At 46.9% G+C, this 22635-nt stretch overlaps 1 protein-coding gene across 4 annotated transcripts in view; it reads left to right on the top strand.

Moving 5' to 3' along the window:
• The window catches only part of LOC147634918 (flagellar WD repeat-containing protein Pf20-like), a 148335-nt gene extending 125960 nt beyond the window's left edge, over positions 1-22375 (top strand). For 2 of the 4 annotated variants that reach the window (XM_086804181.1, XM_086804179.1), the window contains 3 exons: positions 11273-11465; positions 20754-20923; positions 21875-22375. In XM_086804181.1, the coding sequence (XP_086660307.1) occupies positions 11273-11465; positions 20754-20923; positions 21875-22013 (502 nt within the window). In that variant the 3' untranslated portion in view covers positions 22014-22375. The other 2 variants (XR_015266820.1, XM_086804180.1) reach the window with 2 other exon arrangements.
• The last annotated feature ends 260 nt before the right edge of the window (positions 22376-22635 follow it).

Below are 22635 nucleotides of genomic sequence, written 5' to 3'. Positions count from 1 at the left end.
TTTCCTTTCTCAGTTAATGACAGCCATGGGCTTTGGTCCCAAAATGGCTAATTTAGTGCATTTACTTGGCTCTGGCTCTATCATGCAGATTATGCTCAATGGAGGACTTTCGGATGGTATTTCTCTCACCCGTTCTCTCCGGCAGGGCTGTCCTCTTAGCCCTCTTTTCTTTGCCATTGCCACTCATCCTATGTTATCTCGCCTAGATGCTATGGCATCGCATGGTGAAGTGGTTGGTTTGCATCTCCCTCATGGCAAGCAATTGGTTGCTCAAGCCCTTGCGGATGACACTTTTATGTTTCTCAGGGCCGAAAAAGCCAATATAGATCGAGCAATGGAAGCTTGGAATAATTTTGCATTGGCTTCTGGGCTGAAAATAAATTCAACAAAATCAGCCCTCATTGTATGCACCGAATTTGATCTTGAGGCATTAGGGTGGCAAGGCCGTGTGGTGCATACAGGAGACATTGTTCGTCATCTTGGGTATCCAGTGGGTGTGGATGTGGACCCCCAAGCGCTTCTTGCTTGGATTTCTGCTCGGATCTCGGATAAATTTGTGTATTGGAAAGCTCAAGGGTGGCCTATGCACGTGAGGGTTAAGGTAGCTCAGGTTATTATGCTTAGCATGATTTCCTATTTTTTGCCTTTGCTACCTTGGACGCACAAATCTCTTCTCCGTTTGGTTGCTCCCATTCGGTTTATGCTCCGGAAGAGGCAAGGAAATATAGGTCATTATGGCCTTTTGAAGACGTTAATATAACATTTCATTTCATTTCATTTCTCTCTCTCTCTCTCTCTCTCTCTCTCTCTCTCTCTCTCTCTCGGAGGAGCCACCAACGTTGAAGAGGAGCAGCCAATGCTGAGGAAGTAACAACATGGACGAAGAGGAGATTGCCGCCGAACTCGGAGGAGCCGCTGATGCTGCATTTCATATACCGGTAAAGTCCCCTTCTGTTAAGAAGTTTTATGTGAGAAAAGGTAGGGAATGGACGCTCTCCCCGGGGTCAAAGCGACTGGGGAAGACATCCAAGAGAATCGATGAAGCAATGTATGATGAGATACACAGATTGGTTAGGACAGAGATACGCCTCCTGCGTGAGGAAGTTAAGCACGAAATGCAGCAAGAAACACATGCCTGTTTGGCTGAAATTTATGCAGACATGTATGCAAAGATGAAGGGCAAGATGCAAGCCCAACTACGGGCGGAACTGCAGGTTGTACAAACTTTCATGCAGGCTGAAATCAGAAAAGAATTGCAAGAGGAAATGCACGCAATGATTGCAGAGAAAGACAATATGATCTTGTTGGAATTAAGGGCAGAGCTGAATGCATGCAAGGAAAAGTTAGACCATCAAAATGAGGGACAAGGCATGGCTGCAGCACCTCAAATGCAGGAGGAAATAAAAGAACTAAAAATAGAAGTGGAGAAGGAGATCAAAACCTTCGCCGAGGTTGCACAGCGCAGCAAGGCGGAGGTGGAAGAAAATACTAAGCGGATTGATGTGGTAAAAAAGCACAATGCAACCCTCAAAGAAGAGGCTAAACGGCGAGCCAGAGCCCTACATGTACAGGTTAGAGGGTGAGGGGAGAAAGGTACTCCTCAAGAAGATGCTAAGACATTGAGTACAAAGATAGGAGCCACAGAGATTCCTATAGCAGAGGCTTGGAGAGTGGGAAAGGATGCCACTAGAGCACGAGCATTGGTATTGAAATTTGCCGATATGGATAAGAAGAAGGCCTTTCTCGCTAAGAGGACCGTGCTTAAGGGAGAGAAAATTTATAGATGAGGATCTTACGCCGGCCCAGGTAGCACACTGGAAGGACCTCGAGTGTTCGAAGCACGTAAGGAGGGGAAGTGGGCTGTATATAGAGATGGACAAGTATTCATCCGGGAGCGCCGGTCATCCTGACGGGGTGCGGCCTATGGGACCTTGAAGTTATCAGTGTGGAATTGCAATGGAGCCCTACGGATAGATGCAGGGTACTTCGAGGACACTTTCAAAGGCCAGGATATTGCCATGTGTAGGGAGTAAATTACCGGAAGTTCCTGGGTATAGATGGGAATCAGTATGTCGACCCCAACCACGCATAGCAGGGGGGGGACTAGAGGAAATGGGGGGGTAGCGGTACTGTTAAGGGAGGACTTACGGGAGGTAGTACATGTGATGCATAGAGGTGCAGACGCACGCTACATGTGGATCAAAGTGAGCACAAATAGTCCTCGGGACATTTACATTGGAGTAAGCTACTTCCTACCGGCACATTCCAGATACGCTATGCCGGGAGAATCACCATATATGCTGCTGTACGAGGACATCATGAGATTTGCGAGCTTGGGAGATGTACTACTAACGGGGGACTTTAATGCACGTACAGGCCGGGAACAATCAGCTCTCTTTGCTACGGATGCGCCCATGTACCACGAGCTAGCAGCAGATGAGATAGGGTTGCAGAGATCTGCCGAGGACACAGGCGAGGTGATAGAATACGGGAGACACTTCCTAGCTTTGGGGAGTGCACATGGGCTAGTTATCTATAATGGCCTATCTCGTTGGCCAGGTTGAGATGCTCTCACATGCTGGAACAAAAAGGGAGGAGCTACAGTGGATTACCTGAGGGGCTCACCTACCTTGATACATGATATACATGATCTCTCCATTTCGGGCAGACCCATTGGGATAGCAGCAGACCATGCATATTTGACATTTTCTTTAACTTGTGGATATGTTAGAGGCACACCACCCTCTAGTCATACCAGATACCCATCACTTTACTCAGGAGACCTCTAGGGTATATGGCAGTGCAGTATATGATGGTCTGTTCGCTCTTGACCCGAGCAGTCCACTTGATGAGCTTACGAAAGAGTTGGCAGATGTATTACATGGTTCAGCAGCATATGCTTTCCCGTATACCCCCCCTCTTTCTACCCCTCCTTGTCATACGGCCCCATAGAATGGTTGGTAGGATGATGAATGTCGCGAGACTCGTGACTGCTTGCAGCGGGAGATCACCCTTGATCGGCATATAACAGTATGGGTATCCAAACCCCTGCCAGACTGGCCCCTACCCCCCCATCCTGTCAATGTAGTCGGATATCTCATCAATGTAAAGTCCAAAAAGGGTGGGTGACAGTGGGCATCCCTGCTTCACCCCAATGGTGCTAGTCACTGTATCCGACATGCCTTCAGGAGTCCGTACTCTGCCTATCACCACCTCATATAATGCATAAATGCCCCTCTGCATCTCCTCTGGAACACCAATGTCATGCAATCTCCTCATGAGTCTGGCACGTGGCACTGTGTCAAAGGCTTTGCGGAAGTCCACAAAGCAGCAATATATCCTCTTCCCCCGTGCTCGTCCTCCTAAATGAGAGCCCTAAGGGTAAATATATGATCCAAAGTCGTGAAACCTCGTTTGAAACCTGCCTGCCCAGGTGCTCTGAGTCCATGTGTCTCAACCCATCTACTCAGCTCTCGATCCAAAATAGATCCGAATATCTTGGCCAAGCAATGGCCAATCATGATGGTCCTGTAGTTCCTTGGTATCATGGGGTCACCACTCTTAAATAGAGGTACAATAGTATGTGTCGACCAACTATCTGGGAAACCCTCGCAAATGGCCCTGCTAAACATGTGTACTAGCAGTGGTGCCAATACATCTCTAGCATGTGAAAAATGTTATGCCACCACACCATCCTGGTCTTGGGTTCTTCCATTACGTCGTCTGTCAATAGCATCCAAAACCATCTGAATGGTGACAAAAGTACTATGATCTGGGTGAGTCGCTGACTGATGAGGGATGGGGGGCTGCCCTGGTACTTCATATAAAGTTCTTGCATATTCATGCCATGCCTCAGGTGCTGTGATAGGTGTGGGTGGCTGTCACTCATGGAACATCTTCCACGCCCTCTTGCTGTCCTGCCCCAAAAATAGTTGGTATATCTCCATCTCAAGCTTGGCCAGGTAATCCCTCTTCTTCTTCCGCACAAGGCGTTTGAAGAGCGTTCTAGCCTGTCTATGTGTGTGGATGCGACATTGTACTTGTTGCAGACTCCCCTGAGGGTTTGCAACAGCATTTGGATGCTTTGCAGTCGTTTTGTGTAGATAGGGACCTCACATAGGGACCTCACAGTGATGACGAGATCCGACCATCAGTTCACTTTTAGGTGAATCAGTGGAGTACACCAGATCATATGTGTACCTAGGAGTCACATTTAGCGGACCACAATTCTCTATGAGGTAGGCAGCAGAGGCTAGATTGGCACGTGGATATGCAGCCCTAGGGGCACTAGGGAGACAATGTGCCTACATTTAGTTTCAGGAGCGGCGCACCAAACTCTGGTTGTTTGACACATTGGTCACACCTACACTCTTATATGGCTCACCCATATGGGGACCCAGCCTCTATCGCACGAGGAGGGAGCCACTCGTCGACCAAGTCAGACCAGAGAGAGATTTCTATGATGGATGGCAGGTACTAGAGAAACCACTGGTGACTATGATCGCACGCATGATTTGGAGCAAACCATTGGTATCTCATGACTTTTGTTGTACCTCAGTAGGAGTATTTTCATTTCATAGCTGTTTAGGACTGTTTTAGGACTTTTTTTAGTCCTTTTTGTCTTACTTTTGATGAGACACCATCAGCTGTGTACTATGTTTTGGTCTCATAGGCCACTTTGGCCCAGTTCGCTTCTTCCTTCGTTCGCCTCCCCTTTCCCATTTCGCCTCTGCCCCGCCTCTCCCATTTCGCCTCTGCCCAGTTCGCTTCTTCCTTCGTTCGCCTCCCCTTTCCCATTTCGCCTCTGCCCCGCCTCTCCCAGTTCGCCTCTACCCAGTTCGCCTCTGCCCAGTTCGCCTCTTCCTTCCTTCGCCTCCCCTTTCCCATTTCGCCTCTGCCCAGTTCGCCTCTGCCCCGCCTCTCCCATTTCGCCTCTGCCCAGTTCGCTTCTTCCTTCGTTCGCCTCCCCTTTCCCATTTCGCCTCTGCCCAGTTCGCTTCCCCTTTCCCCACCCACCCCTGCTCAGGCCCCCAAGGCAGCAACATAACTTTCTCTCTCTCTCTCTCTCTCCTCCCTGCCTGTGGGAAGGACTGCAGAGTGATCTGGAGGAATGGCCCCGAGTCTCCAAGAGAAACTCGAGGCCCTCGAGATGGCAATGAAGGCACTAATCAAGGAGAACAAGAAGACATGCGATTCCAACCTCAATGAGGTGGAAAACAAACTACACCGGCACATCATAGCTCTCGAAGCACGGGTCACGAACCTCGAACAAGAGAACACGGCACTCAAGGACGAGGTGAGTGCATTGAAAGTGGAAATGGTAGCCATCAAGAATGCTGAGAAGGAAGAAGGGGAGATCAATGACAACACTCTCACGGCCATCAAAGAAGAGATCTCCAAGGAGATCACAAAGGACACGGAGGGAAAGCTCGAAGCCAAGCAGTCAGGATGGGTCGAGGTGGTGAAGAAGAACATCCGTAAAGAAGTGAGGGAGGAGACTCAAAGGGAAGAACACCAAATCATTCACACCACCATTGAGGAGGAGAAGATGAGGCATGCCCGCCGCCTCAACATTCGAGTCACGGGTAAAGCCGAGACACCCGACTCCACCCCCGACAAAGATGGACAGCTTCTATGCATGAAGCTCGGCTACAAGGAAGGGCACCCTCTCCCCTTCACCAAAGCATGGAGAGCCGGGAAAGCCTCAACACGCAAGCAAGCCCTCATCCTACAGTTTGCAGGAGAGATGGAGAGGGTCACCTTCATGAGGAAGAGGGTCATACTACGGGGTTTAGAGGGAGCTCCTATTTTCTTGGATGATGATCTCATGAGGATGCAGCTTGAGCATAGGAGAACTTGCATGCCACGAGTCTTACACGCGAGGAGAGAAGGCAAGAAGGCCTTCTATCGAGATGGTCGGGTCATCATTGATGGCCGGCCCATGGATTAGCGGTTTGGGGCCTATGGGACACAGACCAGGCCATTGACAGAGATACACATGGCAGTATGGAACTGTAATGGTTCACTATGGGTGCAGCCTGGATGACTGGAGCATGTTATGGTGGGGAGAGACATCATACTTCTGACAGAAACACATCAGAGCCCAGAGAGAGGGCTACCTCGAGTAGAGGGATTCCAGTGGGAGTCAGCATACAGGAGGACCACACGCCAGGGTACCTCGAGAGGGTCGGGGGGAGTAGCAGTCCTATTCAGACGGGAGCTATAGGGGAGACTGAGAGTGGTAGCACAGGATCCAGAGGCCAGATACATGTGGATCAACTTACAGCTCTCACAGGACAGGGTTATATACATAGCTTTATGTTACTTTTCTCCATCAAGATCCTCCTATGTCATTACAGAGGACATGCCACAGGAGGAGGAGACAGGAGCCTCGCCATACACTTGTCTGTCAGAGGAGATTATGCATTATTCTACACTAGGGGAAGTATTTCTTACGGGCGACTTCAATGCCCACACATAGAGCAGACAGTGTGAGGTGTATGACTATGATGATATGGAGATCCTCCACCCTGTGGATCCAGAGGAGATAGGGGCTAGTCGGGCATCAGAGGATACTGGACCAGACAGAGGACATTATGGGGACCACTTACTAGAGTTGGGAGCCAGGCATCGTCTCGTTATTTATAACGGAATGCTACAGTGGCCGGGATCAGGAGGGCTGACATGCTTCCCACATGGGGGTCATACACGGACCGGAGGCACGGTGGTAGACTACATTATGGGGTCTTTGGAGGCATCACAGCTTGTCACCTCATTCTCCATTCCACCTCGTCCTATTGGGGCAGATCATACATACTTGGCATTTTCACTAGCCGGATCACCAGTATCACCAGTCCCCCACATACTGACGCCACACACTACCATCTACTTCACACATGACATGGCAGACATATACACTGGCAGAGTAGAGGATGGGCTCCTACTCATGGATCCCCTGGCACCTATGGATACCATTACAGCCCAGCTGGCATCACTCCTACACACGGCTGCATTACAGAGCTTCCCACATCGTGTACACTCAGGAGAGCCTGCGAGACCTGGGACTATGCCCCAGAACAGATGGTATGATGACGAGTGCAGAGCCCTATACTCACGGCTCCGCATACAGAGAGCCTTGGGAGCCATCACAGAGCAGGAGTCGAGGAGAGAGATGAGGAGACTTACTCGCCGCAAAAGGCGGGCCTTCGCAGAGATACAAGAGCTAGAGATCTTTCATTTCTTCATGAGTAGAGATAGCCGTGTCTCATGGCGGCACTTTAGAGAGCCCCGGACCCCGACACCTATTGCAGACCCACAGACATGGCACACATATGCAGAGGGCCTATACCATGCCCCACAGCAGCCAGCTATACCTCAGCCACAGGAGCCTCGACCTACCACAGCTAGCTTCTTTACCCACTCGATGGTACAGGAAGCTATCCGCCGCCTACAGCATGGACGGGCCGCCGACCATATGGGCCTGCAGGGTGAGCATCTCATATATGCAGTAGATTCTTTAGCTCCTTTTCTTGCGCACCTGTTTAACAGGGCACTAGCAGAGGGTTTGCCTGCGGAGTGGACGATGCACACCATTGTGCCAATTCACAAAACAGGGGATATGCTCTATCCGAGCAACTACAGGATGGTTATGGTTGGCCACGTGCTGGCCAAACTCTATGGTGCAGTGCTGGAGCAAGAGCTTAGCTTATATGCTTAGCGAGCAGGTTTACGCTCATCAGGGCAGGCAGGCTTCAGGAGAGCTTTCTCTACCACTGACCATGTATTCACTTTGAGATGTATGATTGATCAGGCGAGAGTGAGGAAGAGAAAGCTCTATTGCTGCTTTGTGGATTTCCGCAAGGCATTTGACACAGTACCACGAGAGAGGCTCTTTCAGCGCCTGCAGTCTCTTGGCATACCAACAGATATGACATGGGGCATCTATGCATTATATGAGCAGGTTTTTGGGCGAGTCAGATGTCCAGGAGGTATGTCCGAGATTATTGCTAGCACCATTGGTGTGAAGCAAGGATGCCCACTTTCCCCCACGCTATTTGGGTTATACATTGATAAGGTGGCTGACTTCATTACACGGGGAGGCGGAGATAGAGTTGATTTAGCAGGTACCTTAGTACATATTATGCTCTATGCTGATGATATTGTATTAGTGTCTGAGTCTCCAGGTAGTCTACAGCAGCATCTACATGCACTCGATGATTTCTGCACACAGAGGGGTCTTACTGTGAACCTTGGGAAAACCAAGGTTATGGTCTTTCATACATCGAGACAGGGCAGGAGTCAGCTGACATTCACTCTCGCAGGATGCCAGGTGGAGGTGGTGACATCATACGTGTACCTAGGGGTTACCTTCTCTGCAGCAGCCACACGCTTCACCATGGGTTCAGCAGCCGGAGCTAGATTGACACGGGGATATGGAGCATTGGCTATGCTAGAGAGACAGTGCCACCAGGCGCATTTTCAGGAGCCCCGGATGAAGGGGTGGCTATTTGACACATTAGTCACACCGGCATTGATGTATGGAGCAGCGGTATGGGCGCCAGGCCTTGCTACCCATTGGTGGACACAGATAGAGAGACCACAGGCCCTCATGATGGCACGCATGATACGCAGCAAACCATCAGTGCCTCATGACATTATCTGAGCAGAGTTTGCTGCGCCTCCTATGATGGTAGAGGCCATATTTCAGACTATATGCCTGCTAGACAGATTCAGAGAGATGCCACAGGACAGATTGTCATACAGAGCTTTTGAGGCATCTAGACAGCTGGCTGAGGCAGGAGACAGAGGATCATGGTATGCACAGGTCACACATTGGTTCTCACAGCATGGCCTAGACATGGATCATCTACCACCATTGCAGTATGACAGGGATGCACCACATATCCGTCTCTCTCATAGTGAGAGGAATAGAGTATTGAGACAGGATCTATGGCAGCTCTATACACGAGAGACATGGATATCGCCTACACAGCCTCTTCCACCGAAGATGCTATACTACAGAGATCACTTCATGAGTATCACTGATGATGGATTTATAGAGAGGCCTAGATACATGGAGGGCTTTTTACCACACGGCTCCCGAGTGGCTATTGGTCAGCTCAGAGTTTCATCACACCGATTGGAGATTGAGACTGGCAGAGCAGCACGGATCCCCCGAGAGGAGAGGGTATGCAGATTGTGCAGAGAGGAGGTGGAGAGTGAGGAGCATTATGTATGCAGATGCAGAGCATATACAGCCATCAGAGAGAGATATCCCATTTTATTCAGAGAGCCACATTCCCTACGCCAGATCTTTGACGCAGCAGACCAGCGCATACTGGGGAGATACATTCTAGACATACAGCACCACAGAGAGACATTATTACAGGCTCAGACAGCTCCAGAGGGGGGGCGACAGACACAGATTACTACATTTTTTCAGAGATCCATCCCCCTCCCAGCCCCTACACGGCAGGGAATTACTCTCCAGAGAGCAGAGACACTTAGAGCCCGCAGGAGACAGAGGACACCTGGCTTTCGGACACCACGCCTATACCAGAGAGAGATGACAGAGATCAGAGCTCAGTTTCACAGAGAGGGTGCGGAGCAACTGGCTCGCTTCAGAGCACACCCAGGCATGTTCTTCAGGGAGCTGTCGACACCCCCTTCACTGATGTATACCATTTTATACCCCCACTATGGTACAGGATGGAGCTAGCTAGGTTGCATATCATGATTGTATAGTCCATGCATATAGCTTTGCATTCTCCTAGTAGTAGAGCTCCATCCCCTGCACACCCAGATTCAGCTTTTTTTGTTCAGTACTTTTTCATTTTGTTGGGATGACAGAGGATACCCCATATAGGTACTCCGATTTGTCTCATAGGCCGAGCTCGGTCTTTTGGAAGACGTTAATAAAATCTTTCTTTCTTTCTTTCTTTCTCTCTCTCTCTCTCTCTCTCTCTCTCTCTCTCTCACAGGCTGCTGCGGTCCCACTATGCCTGAGAGTAGTTACGTTGGACTAAGCCTTTGCATTCCGGCATGCCCGATGCTTCTAGCCTCCTGGACGTTGGCCACGATTCCCTCATCAACTCCAGATCCAGAACATGCTCCATCGTCATCGAGCTACCTTTTCACGTGATGTACTTGAGGGAGACCTCTCGGCCATACTCATTAGCCCCATGCTTGATATTTTGGAGTGGTATACCGTCTACTGGGGGCTGATGCTCCTCCCATGTTTCATGTTTCTTGCTCTTGTTATTCCATAATGAGATTTCCATGGACAGTTTTGTATCACTCCAGTGAGATAGTTTTGATTTATTTTATTTTATTTTCCATTCCATGATGAGATATGCCATGGACATTTTTGTATCATGTTGGTCTGATAGGCCTATTGGGTTAATATATCTTTGTTTGTTTGTTTCTCTCTCTCTCTCTCTCTCTCTCTCTCTCTCTCTCTCTCTCTCTTTCTGCACGCGCGCACGCATGCACACGCACATGCAGACACCCACCCACACACACACACACACACACACACACACACACTGTGGATCTATTTGATCCCCCATAGCTAGGTTTGTACCTGTGCAACCCTAGACCTACAGTTTCATGCTTCAGATTTACCTTGTTGGCGATGGATGGTGCCAATAATCCTTGAGGTAGAAGCCCTTTTCCTTGGGATGAGAGGTTGAAAGGTGGAATAATAGCTTAATTTTGAGAGAAGAGCACCTTAATGGTGTTGAGCTTTAATCAACTCATCAAATGGCAGGATCTTACACCTTAATGTAATGGTATAGCAAGGTGGTGCCACATGGACAAGGAGAGGCAGCAACAAGCACAATCGTGTTCACAGCGGGGCTGCAAAGTACTCTTAAAATGATGTGAGGTGGCCGTGGAGGTGCTGCTTGTGGCTATGGTAGAGTAGCAAGGAGGTAGGAAAAGAAATAGGTGCTGCATGGCGTAGGGCAAAAGTCTTTATAAGCTAAACTATAAAGCTTAATGTTAAGGCCACGAGAGCATCGCAAGGAAAAAAAGATTTATAAGTTGGCAATTGCGTGAAGATTGTTAGCCCCTAAACAGAAGCTTTTAGGTTTCCATGCTTATGGTATTAAAACCAAGGCTTTTATTGACTTGCTTTTGTATAAAAATCATGTTAAATTTCTTGTTGAGATATTGATTGTGCTTACCAAACTCTCCCTCTTACAAGTTGAATACGTGATGTTTGTGAGATGTACAGAGTGTAAATAATAACGAGATTTGTGAATATGATCAGCCCCAAGTGTAGAGGAACTCTACGAGGTCATGTGGATTCAGTTAATTGTGTCACCTGGAAGGCATGCAGCAGCATCTTGTGTACTGCCTCCAGTGATAAAACTGTCAGCTTATGGGATGCTCGGACGTCGCTATGTGTCCAGACATTTTATGGGCACCAGGCATCATGCAATCATGCAACTTTTAATCCAAAGGTAAAAAACAGATTTAGCCACTTAATCTGCATACGTTTTTCCAAAGCTAAAGAAAGTGCTACGAGGTTATAGGTCTGTTGCCACAGCGAGTGTTGGATGTCGTGTCTTGTGGTTGCAAGAGCCCTCTTGCGGTGTGGTTAAATATGTTAAGGATGCATTGTATGGTACGCAAACTGTAAGAGTCTTGAAAGTCATTTTTGGAGATAAGCTCTACATACAGTACTCTTTTTTCACGTGCGCGCGCGCGCACATACAGTACTCTTTTTCACACACACACACACATATTTTTTTTTGGGGGTAAAAACATTGTCTATGTTAATGTACAGAGTAAAGCCCTGAAAGAGGAATCTTCACTATGATATACATCTAGAAACAATGAAAAAACAATTCAAAGTGAGCTTGATTAATCTGTCGTAGCTGATAATCGTCATGCCAAGATTGTCGTAAAGATTGATAGAGGTAGAAATACTTATCAATCTTTGACAAATGGAAAACCATTTGATTGCGGGCGATCCATATAGTCCATAGTGCCCAAAATCGCAGTTAGGCAATAAAGAGAGCATATTTATCCATTCATTGTGCATATTTTCCAAACATCTAAAAGTTCCTGGAGAAAGTGATCCTAGGAAATCTTACCACGGGTAAACCAGAAAGTCTTCGCAGAAAAGATGTTATGTCTTGACAGAACCAAAATAAATGTGGCACTGTTTCTTTCTGATGCCGACAAGAAGGGCATTTAGCAGACATAATATACCTGTTCTCCAAAAATTCTCCAACGGGGAATACTCCAGCAATACATCTCCACATGAAATTTTTTTGCTCGAGGGGTAAATTGCTGTCCCAAATCTTATGCAATTTTTTCTTCCACCATTTTGCGGTTTGATGGATTCTCCCCAAAGATGATTAGCATAATCAGACAACCATGGTTCTGGGAGTCAATCGATACAATCCAGGAGGAGTGAGCTGTGATAAAGGGACTTTAGGGAATGGTCCATGTTCCATTCTTTGCAAAGTCTTGTCTTCAAGCTGCCCAAATGCCCAAATGCCCACATTGTTGTGCTTCTGGAAAAGACATTACTCTGCCTTCATTGGTGATAACATCTCGGCACAAATAGATACCCTTTGTGGACAGGGAGTATGCTGTTCTTTGAGAACGCACAAGTGGAAAATCAAATGCTCGACTCCAATGTAGACTTTCTTGTCATAGAGAATTTCGTATCTCTGGGGGTCTGCCTGACCAATGAAGATATCGTAGAATCTTTTGCCAATCTTTAATCATTTGAGTAGGATAAGGGCATCCAACAATTTTTCTAGTCACATGGCCTACCAAAATCTCCCAAGGAGTGAGCTCCCATTTACCAAAAGAGTCAACTTTCAAGTTTCAACACATGTTCGAGATCATCAAAGTCCATGGTTGACTCTGTGCAAAGTATGTGGAAAGCATAGTGCCTTTTTCTGGCCAAGACATGATAATGAATATTGAGAATATTCAGCCCACCATATATTTGCTCACACAAACTTTTTTTCTTCTTCTGAAACTACTGTCAAATGTGACCAATGAAGATATTGTAGAATCTTTTTCCAATCTTTAATCATTTGAGTAGGATAAGGGCATCCAACAATTTTTCCAGTCACATGGCCTACCAAAATCTCCCAAGGAGTGAGCTCCCATTTACCAAAAGAGTCAACTTTAAAGTTTCAACACATGTTCGAGACATCAAAGTCCATGGTTTACTCTATGCAAAGTATGTGGAAACATAGTGCCTTTTTTGGCCAAGACATGATAATGAATATTGAGAATATTCAGCCCACCATATATTTGCTCACACAAACTTTTTTTTTTTCTGAAACCACTGTCAAATGTTATACTCGAGAACCCTCAAAGTGCGAGGCTCTCATTAAAGTACATCTAAAAACAGTGGAATAACACTTCATAGTTCTACTGATCAATTTGTTGCAGTGTAGCAGGGTTGGTTTCCTGGCACACTAAGTGGTGATTGTTCTCTGGACAGTATGTCCGGAGTCCTTGATGCTCATAGTGCGACACACAGCACACACCAGTAGACAGTATGGAGCAGAACACAACTCAAGTAACAAGATTGCAAGAGGAACAAGAAGCTGGAAGACACTAGCACTACTCCAGATCACTGTTACATGTCCTTCATTGTACCGTGCACACTCATTAGAGATCACAGTGAAGAGGATGATACACAGCTCAAGTTGATAACAAGTGACTTCAACACACCTAGGCTAAGGCTAAGATGTGGTATGAAGGATGAAGCATGAAGGATGAAGGATGAAGGACGTCCTTCAGGATGAGTCGAGTGACCATATAAGCATTCCTGCAAGATGTGGTAGCATCAGTGGAGTTGGTGGCATCTCCTATCTTTGGTATAGATGCCCCGAGGTGGCAGCCTTTGGTAGAATCTCCTATCTTTGGGAGATGCCCGTTGGAGTGTCAGTCGGTGCCTTCAATGCCGGTGCATGCACTGCTCTTTGTGTCCGTTGTGGTGCGCCTCCACTTCCAGATGATCCACCGAATGCTCCGGGGTGGTACTTTAGGTTGACCCAATGTGGCGGTGTGACAGTGTTACACGCTATTACGGTGTGGTGGTGTGGCACTGTTACGGTGGTCCGTCTAGTGTGGGCACCCTTGGTGGCTACAAGTCGCCCATCACTATCATTGTCCTCAGTAAAGAAGATGGGGAATATTTTGCAGTGAAGATTATTACATATATGGAGATACATGAAAAGATGTGTTGTTTACATTATGAAAGATGCACAATGCGCTGTTTACATTATGAAAGATGGTGCAAAATTAAAGTGCTGACATCATAAAAAGATGGCATATACAATGAGAGCATAAACTGAAAATGTTCCTCATGATAGTGTAGTTTCTAAGTGCTGCCAAATGTAGTACAAGGTGTTCCAGTAGATGAAGAAGTCGGAGGACAAGAGAGAAGGAACTCGAGAGGGCGGAGGGACTCTCGGAGGGCATCCAGGTTGGTCGCTTGGGCCCGTAAAGAGACCAGCTCCCAAGTCTGGTGCTCCACCAGATCAGGTAATTCCACCACCTCCTCGGTGATGTGGGAACATGAGGAGCGGAGGTGGGTGCTCTAACTTTGCTTCCTGTAGGCGCTGCTCCAATGTGGACATTTGAGTCTGAAGATTTCGGATGGTGTTTGCAGCCTCGCGAGTGCGATCCCTCCGGTGACGGCAATCACTGGAGAGCTCAAAAATGTAGTTGGTGAGGTAGGAGTAGATGCGGAGATCAGCCGAGAGGTTGTCCAGACCCCGAAGTATACGACGAGCTCGACGGGGATGAGGCAAGGATAACTGCTCTGGAGGGTTGTGAAACCTTAGGCAAGGAAGATCTCCACCGAGATATTTGGAGCACTGTAGGAAAATGGGGAATTTGGAAGCTTGATGCGCTCGGTGTCCTACTCCTGATCAACACGGAAAGTCACCTCATGTGGAGAACCCAGAGTAGGTGCATGCAAGGACGGCCCTCCAGAGGCAATGGTAGGGGTGACTACAGGGATGGCGGTGGTCACGATGGTAGAATGTGTGGGGGCGGAGGATAGCGAGGATGTCCCGTGAGCTACCGATGGTTCTGGAGAGGGAGAATTGGAGTGGTTGCTGTGTAAGGGTGGCGAGGAGGAAAGGGAAAATACCGTTGCTGTTGAGGAAGGTGGTGATGTGGAGAGAGGAAATGTTGCTGGTGTCGAGGAAGATGGTGAGGTGGAGAGGGAAAATACCGCTAATGTCGAGGATGGTGTGTGGCGGGATGACGCAGTGCCGTTGATAGTGGGGTTAGGTGGAATGGGCGGAGAAGATGGGGGAGCAGTGGGTCGACGTGAGGAGGTGGGAAGATCCCGTTGCACCTGAGGTCAGATGCGAGATGCAGAAGAAGTGGACTGGCAAGGTTGGCGAGGTGGTGGAGAGGTAAGTGGGATGGGAGGCTCCTATAGAAGATATGTAAGGAATTGTACAGAGGGCCGAGTAAAGGAGGCGATTTCATGGTTATTAAGTTGTGTCCAAAAGCGGCGGCAATGATGGCGGAGGGATTCATATAGGAGATGATGGAAGGGAAAGGGGTGGCCTGTGCACAAACAGTGGAATGCCTCCGTGTAGAGGGAGGAGATGAAGGGCAGTGGAGCAGTGGGGATCTCATGGAATAGAAGATAGTACAGGACAGAGAGATGTATTGTACGAGGGCTAGGGAGTGAAGCGTTAGGAGCCAGCAGCACTATTGTGGCGGCAAAAAGCTCGACTGTGGGAGTATCAATGGGACCCAGGCGAGTGGGAGTGGACAGACGAACAGCAAGGCTAGGCCACCGGATCCAGGTGCACGAGATTGATGGTACTCTCGCTTCAGCAAACTACTGGTTCTCCCAAGACATCTCACCTAGTTTCCTCATAGACTACTGGAAATGACTGTGGGACAGTTTCCGACCTCGGAAGTCACTTTTTTCCTTTTCCAAGTAGCTCATTGGAGTTTAGCAGTTGGCACATGGCTGGCCATTGCCAGCATAGTGCAACCACTCGCAGGAGTCGTAGCGCCATTGCCCCTGGGACTGTCCCAAAGCACAGCAGGTTTGGCTGAGGATTCTTTGTCTTTTAACCACCTTCCGGACTTCCTGTTGGAAATAAGTGCACACTAGGTGTACTATTTCTCTAGTCTAGTTTCAGTTGAGTCTTTATGTCTTGAGTCTAGTGCCATGTGGCACCTCTACATTTATCCCATAAGTCAGTCTACTCAATCTTGTACTTCTCACCTATATATTGTGGGTGTCACATCAATGAAAGTATCAATCTTGTGTCTTGTCTACACTCATCTCAAGGTAACTCTTTGTCTTTCATTTGTGTTCTTGTTTCATTTCTAGTTTGCTCTTGCTTTCATATTTTTACATGGTATCAGAGCAGGCTGCTCCTGCCCTGTGTTGCCCGCCATAGCTTCAGGCCACCATCTCCCTAGCTGCGCTCAGCTTGTAGGACCAGCCCATTCACATTCTGCACAGGCTGCGCCGGCTTGAACTGTCTACGCCAGTTTTTTTTTGCTGTCCGCCTGCGCCGGCCTGTTTTCCATTAGCTGCTGCGTACTCCTCTCGTTTTCGTGGAGCTGCTGCTGCCCGCTATACTGTTGCAGCTCTCCTTTGGCTGCCTTCTTCATCGACTCAAGGGTGCGCATCATCTAGAAGAAGCTGCAGATCGACTTTCCTCCAACGAGCTATTTGCTGCATTCAGTTCTGCCATTGCTTCCTCTTGAAGAGTCTACAAGGTACTATGCATTGTCTCCTTCAGTTTGCTGGTCAGTCCTTTTCTTATCCTCATATCTGCAAACTGCTAGTTCCTCATGCTTCGATGGGCTGTCACATGCTATGGCCTTGACAAGTGGTGAGAGAGCCGGCTTCTAAAAACAGTTTGGATCTCTTCTCTCGTTCATTTCTGCAATCTTGTAAGGGAATAGACACTGCCCTTGCATTTTAACAAGAGGTAAGACCTTCCCACATGGCCTCTTCTACTCATTCTCTCATGTCTATCGACAAATTCAATGGGTCCAACTTTCATACTTGGCAAATCAAAATCAAGTGCCATCTTATGAAAGAAAGTCTTTGGGACATTGTTCACCATGCTGCTCCTGAAGATTCCGACATTGAGCAAGTTATCACTTATGCTCCTACTGCCAAGAATGACAAAGCCTATGCTATCATCTTGCTCGGTCTTGGAGATGATTACATTCATCACATCTCCGACATACAGTCTGCTTCTCGAGCATGGATCACTTTGGATACCCTTTTTGGACCCCGCTCTAAAAATTCTAAGATTGCACTTATGATCTCATTCTTTGATCTATATATGCAGGAGGGAGCTACTATAGCCTCTCATGTCAATTATTTTCGCAGTCTTATGGTTCAGCTTGCATCAGTGAAGTCCCCCATCTCCGAAGATATTGCTATTGCTGTGCTTCTCAAAAGCTTACCTGACACCTATGCTACTCTTGTCACTACCTTCAAGTATCACAATAATCCTACTCTTGAAGGTATCATCAATGCTCTCCAAGAAGAGGAAAGAACAAAACAACAAAAGGTAACTGACACTGCATTTTTAGCAAAGAAAGGAGGTTCTAAGGTAAGAAAGCCTTGCACCCATTGTGGAAAAACTAATCATATGGAGAAGGACTGCTTCAAGGCTCATCCATGCACCATTTGTGGTCGTGATAATCACCGGGAGAAGGACTGCTACTCTAAAACCTCTACATCAGCCCCTGCATCTACCTCAGCCCATGTTGCTGCAGCATCTACATCAGCAGATCTTGCTGTTCATTCCTATGATGAGGAATGGGCTTTCTGATTACTTCACTTTTTTTGTCTACCACTTTGACCACCGATGATGTAGGTCAAGGGGTTCTATGTCTTACTCATTATGCTTTTTGACCTCTCTCTTGTCCCTACCCAAGAGGCAAAGATTGCCCTTGAGGAGGGGATGTCTTCAAGGTCCATCTGTTTGTGTACAGTCAGTCTTCTGTCTATCTAGTCTTGTCTGTGTGTCTATCTGTTGTCTGTCTATCAATCTGACTGTGTCTTGTTTTAGATCCATCTTGTCCCTACCCTTGTGGACCCATATGAGGATATCACTTGAGGAGGGGTGTCTCAGGATCTTTTGTCTCTCATGTCTTGTCTCTTAGTCTATCAGTCTTTATGTCTGTCTTCTAGTCTTGTCCTTTTGTCTTCCTCCTAGTGTCCACTTAAGGAGGGTGTTGGAAATAAGTGCACACTAGGTGTACTATTTCTCTAGTCTAGTTTCAGTTGAGTCTTTATGTCTTGAGTCTAGTGCCATGTGGCACCTCTACATTTATCCCATAAGTCAGTCTACTCAATCTTGTACTTCTCACCTATATATTGTGGGTGTCACATCAATGAAAGTATCAATCTTGTGTCTTGTCTACACTCATCTCAAGGTAACTCTTTGTCTTTCATTTGTGTTCTTGTTTCATTTCTAGTTTGCTCTTGCTTTCATATTTTTACACTTCCTCCTGCATCATCACTTGGGGGGCAGTTGCCTGGGTGTTGGAGTCAGGACCCTCCCTTCACTACGAGGAGACGGATGACGGTCAGGCTCTCAGGATCACCCATTGAAGGATAGAGTCTATTCCCCCTCCTGACTCTCCAATAGTAGCCTAGTCCCCTGGCACTTGTCAGTGGTGGGAGATCATCAGCAGCATTGCGGCATGGCACACCTTGCAGGTACGGTGCAGTGAGGCCATTGAGGGCCCCCTCAGCCCCGATCAGAGTCCATCCGTGACGTATGGTCAGACATTATTCATACCCTCGCGGTTAGTGGGGGAAGCTCCCCCCCCCCCCCCCCCCCCCCCCCCCCCCCCCTCTTGTATGAGGTAGTTCCCTCCGAGAATGGCCAGCCATGGAGGGGACTTCCCTCTCCAGTGTTTTTTCCTCTTTTAGAGGCTTTGAGCATGTACATCAGCCTGTTGGCTGGTTTTTCATATAACTAATAGAAGGATCTTTTCCCCGGAAAAAAAAAAAGGGCACATGGAGAACAAATCGACTTGCAGAAATGGCTTCTCCTGAGCAGCTTAGGTAATTGCCATGCTCTCCATCTCTTGATTTTTTGTTCCGTTGTCTTTGGGGGAAAAAATTCGAGTTATCCATCTCTTTATTCCATTCAATTCAGGCTTTGATTTTGCCTTTCTTTCTCTTTGTAAGGTTGGTAGTTAACCTAGGAGCATCTCGGAGCTGGAGCTTACCATTGTGGTGAAGACTATTGCTAGTCTATTATCCTAATTAAGCAGAGAGTTAAACAAGTATTGAGCAGAAAGTTGAGATGATTGGATTGATGTTAGGGCCGTCTTAAATGAAGACAGATACAAATGAAGTGGCATGTTTCCTATGTGGAGACATGACCGTTGATTGAATAATTATGTCTCTTTGAATAGATGTCCTTTCTTGGTAATTGTTGTGACGGTGAATGACCTTTCAAGGATCTCCTTTCACTTAATACAGTGATTAAGGAATAATTCACTAAGGAGATAAATCACAATTGTGACATTTTGTCTCAACTTCCCCTGTCATGCATGCAGAGTCTGCAAAGCTATGCCTCCTGAGGTATACCCTTTGTTCTCCTAGTCTCTCTGAAGGCGGTGGGAAGACACCCTTAGCTGTGACCAATGGCAACCCTCATGGCATGTGACGTGCCTCTAGATGCATCCTGGTTTTTCAAGGAAACCAAATACATGCCTAGACATCTCTCATTCTTATACTGCATGACCGGTTAGAGGGGGCTGAATTTGTCCTTTAAATGACTATGAAATGCAGCACCAATGGATGGTGAGCAGAGATGGTGGGTGAAGGCTTGGGGGGAGACGCAGCTGAGATGCATGAAGGGAGAGGGGTTGTCCTTGAAGCTCTCCTTTGTTGCTGAAGGCTTCTCTTACTCTTACTTTGTGTCGATCTCTCAACAGCTTTAGCGTGTAGACTTGGGTTTTCTTGTTGCAATGCAACCATCGGCAGAGATATACCTGTTCACCCTTGTGCTCTTGCATTTCATGTATATGCAGCATCTTTGTGTGTGTGTGAGAGAGAGAGAAAGAGAGAGCAGGTTACTCTCCTTTCTCTTTCCATCACCTCGCAGCAGCTAGAACTTATAAAATTCTGCTCCCTCCACCTTGGATACAGACATGCAAATCAGTTGTGGCATGCAAACAAACCTCTTCACTGGTGGAAGGCCTCTTTGACCACAGTTTAGAAGAGCAAATTGCCTCTCAAACGACTTTTCTTGTGGAGATGTATTGTGGGTGCACTCCTAGTTGGCACCTTCTTAGCTAAGAGAAACATTGCACGTGCCTCTTGCAAGCGGTGTTCTCATCGCCAAGAGATAGATATTCTTGTGCTCTCCTGGACAGACTGTCAGGCACTTCACAGTGCGATTTCCCGACGACAACATCGGGAAATTCTTCTGGATGTTCAGGCGCCTTTCTTCGCCTTTTCTAGATTACACAGTTTTCCTTTCCTGGACTAGATACTGGGCTTTGTGGACGATCTACCATGCACGAAATCAGCTGATTTTCTGCCATGAGGAGATCATATACTTCACTTTTTTTCAGGAGATCTTTCCTTTCAACACTTGGAGGTGTTTTCCCACTGTTTTTGATATCTGAGTAGTAGCTGTCCCACCTTGGGACAGCTATGAATGTACCATACTTTCCTTTATGAAGCATGAGAGAGAGAGAGAGAGAGAGAGAGAGAGAGCTTCATGATTTCAATCTTGTAGGGATCCTTGGTAGCTTCAGTGGATGCAGCCGGCATTGTTAAGCTATGGGACATACGTAAAGTGACAGAATTTTCAACGATTGATACTGGACCAAGTGCATCGAACAAGTGTGCATTCGACAAAAGTGGAAATGTAGTTGCCATTGCCAGTAGTGACAACACAATCAAGTGGTAAGGGTCTTTTTACCTTGTCACAAAACTTATAGCTCTAAATTTATGGAGGGGTTGCACTCTTTATCTAATTCCTCATCAAAGTTATTTGGAGTCGATTAAAGGAAAGCTTTTACCCAGTTTTTGTCATGTCAAGGAACTGATCTTGCAAGGAGAGACTAGGCCAGCATGTGATGGGGTGTATACCACCAAGCTGGTTATGTTTTGAGGGCTGAGCCTACAGCCAATACAACTCAGTGATTCAACTTGATTCTCAATACCTTATCAAGTAGATGGTCTTGTTAAAGAGACGCAAGTCTAGCCATCGGTCACCACCACTTATAGACAGGGCAAAAGTGAGGCCTCACAGCCAAGGGGGGAATGAGGTGGACAGCCACATCATTTGCCCTCATGGCAGGAAGGCCTCTGTTTTTTGTTTGTGTGCATGTGAATGTCCGTGTGGCATGGTGTGATATAGATTAATGTAGGATAGGAAAGAGTGCCTACCACCAGGGTGATTTCTATGCAGGGGGATTCACAAGCATGTACATGCCTGGACACAGTCCCTGCCTACATGGCACGAGCTGATTGGAGAAAAGGTGGTGCACGTGCCACCTATATTGACATGGTCCAGACTCCATGGACCTATCACAGCAGAGGTGTTAACCACCGGGCCCACAATGCATGACTGTTAAAAGTTCGACAATTTTTGGCTAATGTGTTTCCGTCTTGTCTCACAAAAAGAAGAGACCCTCCAACACAGCCGCCTCTATTTGCCCTGGACTGGTTGCCTATGCGCCTCACCTGTGTGGGGGAGGTTGTCAAGCACCCTTAATACTTCTCAGTAATCTTAGGTGTCAATCCATTCATATACCTTCCTGCCTGGCAGTTTAATTTGTTATTGATGCTGCACCATGTGAATAAATTTTCCATAATTCTCTTCTAAGTTAGAGAAATTGGGATTTGATGCAGCTTTCAACTCAATGGGAATGTCCTTCCCATTATAGAGCTCCTTGGTCACGAGGACGTTGTGCAGGCAATTGTTTTTGATCCCGCATGCAAATTTCTGGTTTCTGGCAGTACAGATTGTACATTCAGAGTCTGGGCTTAAGACAGGCCTCACATAAAGTTTTTGGGCTCCAAAAAAGCTGCCTCATTTCAGTGTGTTCAATGGAGTTTTTTTAATTTCTTTACTAAATTGTATTTGGTATTTCTTTCAAAAACTTTTGGTCACCCACACTCTGAATGGACATCCATTTACATACATTCTTCAACATTCTGACACTTGTTGGAGCCTCAAACTCTTCTCCCATGTGGGTGATGTTGTATGTGATGACTTTTCTTTTAAAAGATCCATTGGTTGAAGTATTCTCTACCAACTTGAAAGGATTTGTTTTGCAATATTGGTTGATCAAAATCTCAATCATAGGCTTGATGGTAGTTGCCTTCAAACATGTTTCCTAGAATGTCTCCAGCTTATTTTTGACCTATGGATGTACCATGTACTGTGTTGCCATTGATAATCAAATCACTATAAATACTATGCTTGACATGCTTCCCTCTAAGTAATTTCTTCTTTCTTTGGCATGTATGGGTACCAAAAGTCTTAATTATTCTCGTTGTTGTACTCTATACTTCTCCTTAAGCCAAGGTCAAGAAACCAAAATAGGTGTGGATCCCAAAAGCTAGCATACCAAACCTACAAGCTAGTATGGATCCCAAGGGTTTTGTGT

Source organism: Cibotium barometz, chromosome 10 (assembly GCF_041138505.1).
Source record: "Cibotium barometz isolate CiBa-2024 chromosome 10, ASM4113850v1, whole genome shotgun sequence".
Classification (NCBI taxonomy): Eukaryota; Viridiplantae; Streptophyta; class Polypodiopsida; order Cyatheales; family Cibotiaceae; genus Cibotium; species Cibotium barometz.
Note: the sequence above shows the minus strand (reverse complement) of the source record. Positions and strands in the feature narration are given on the sequence as shown.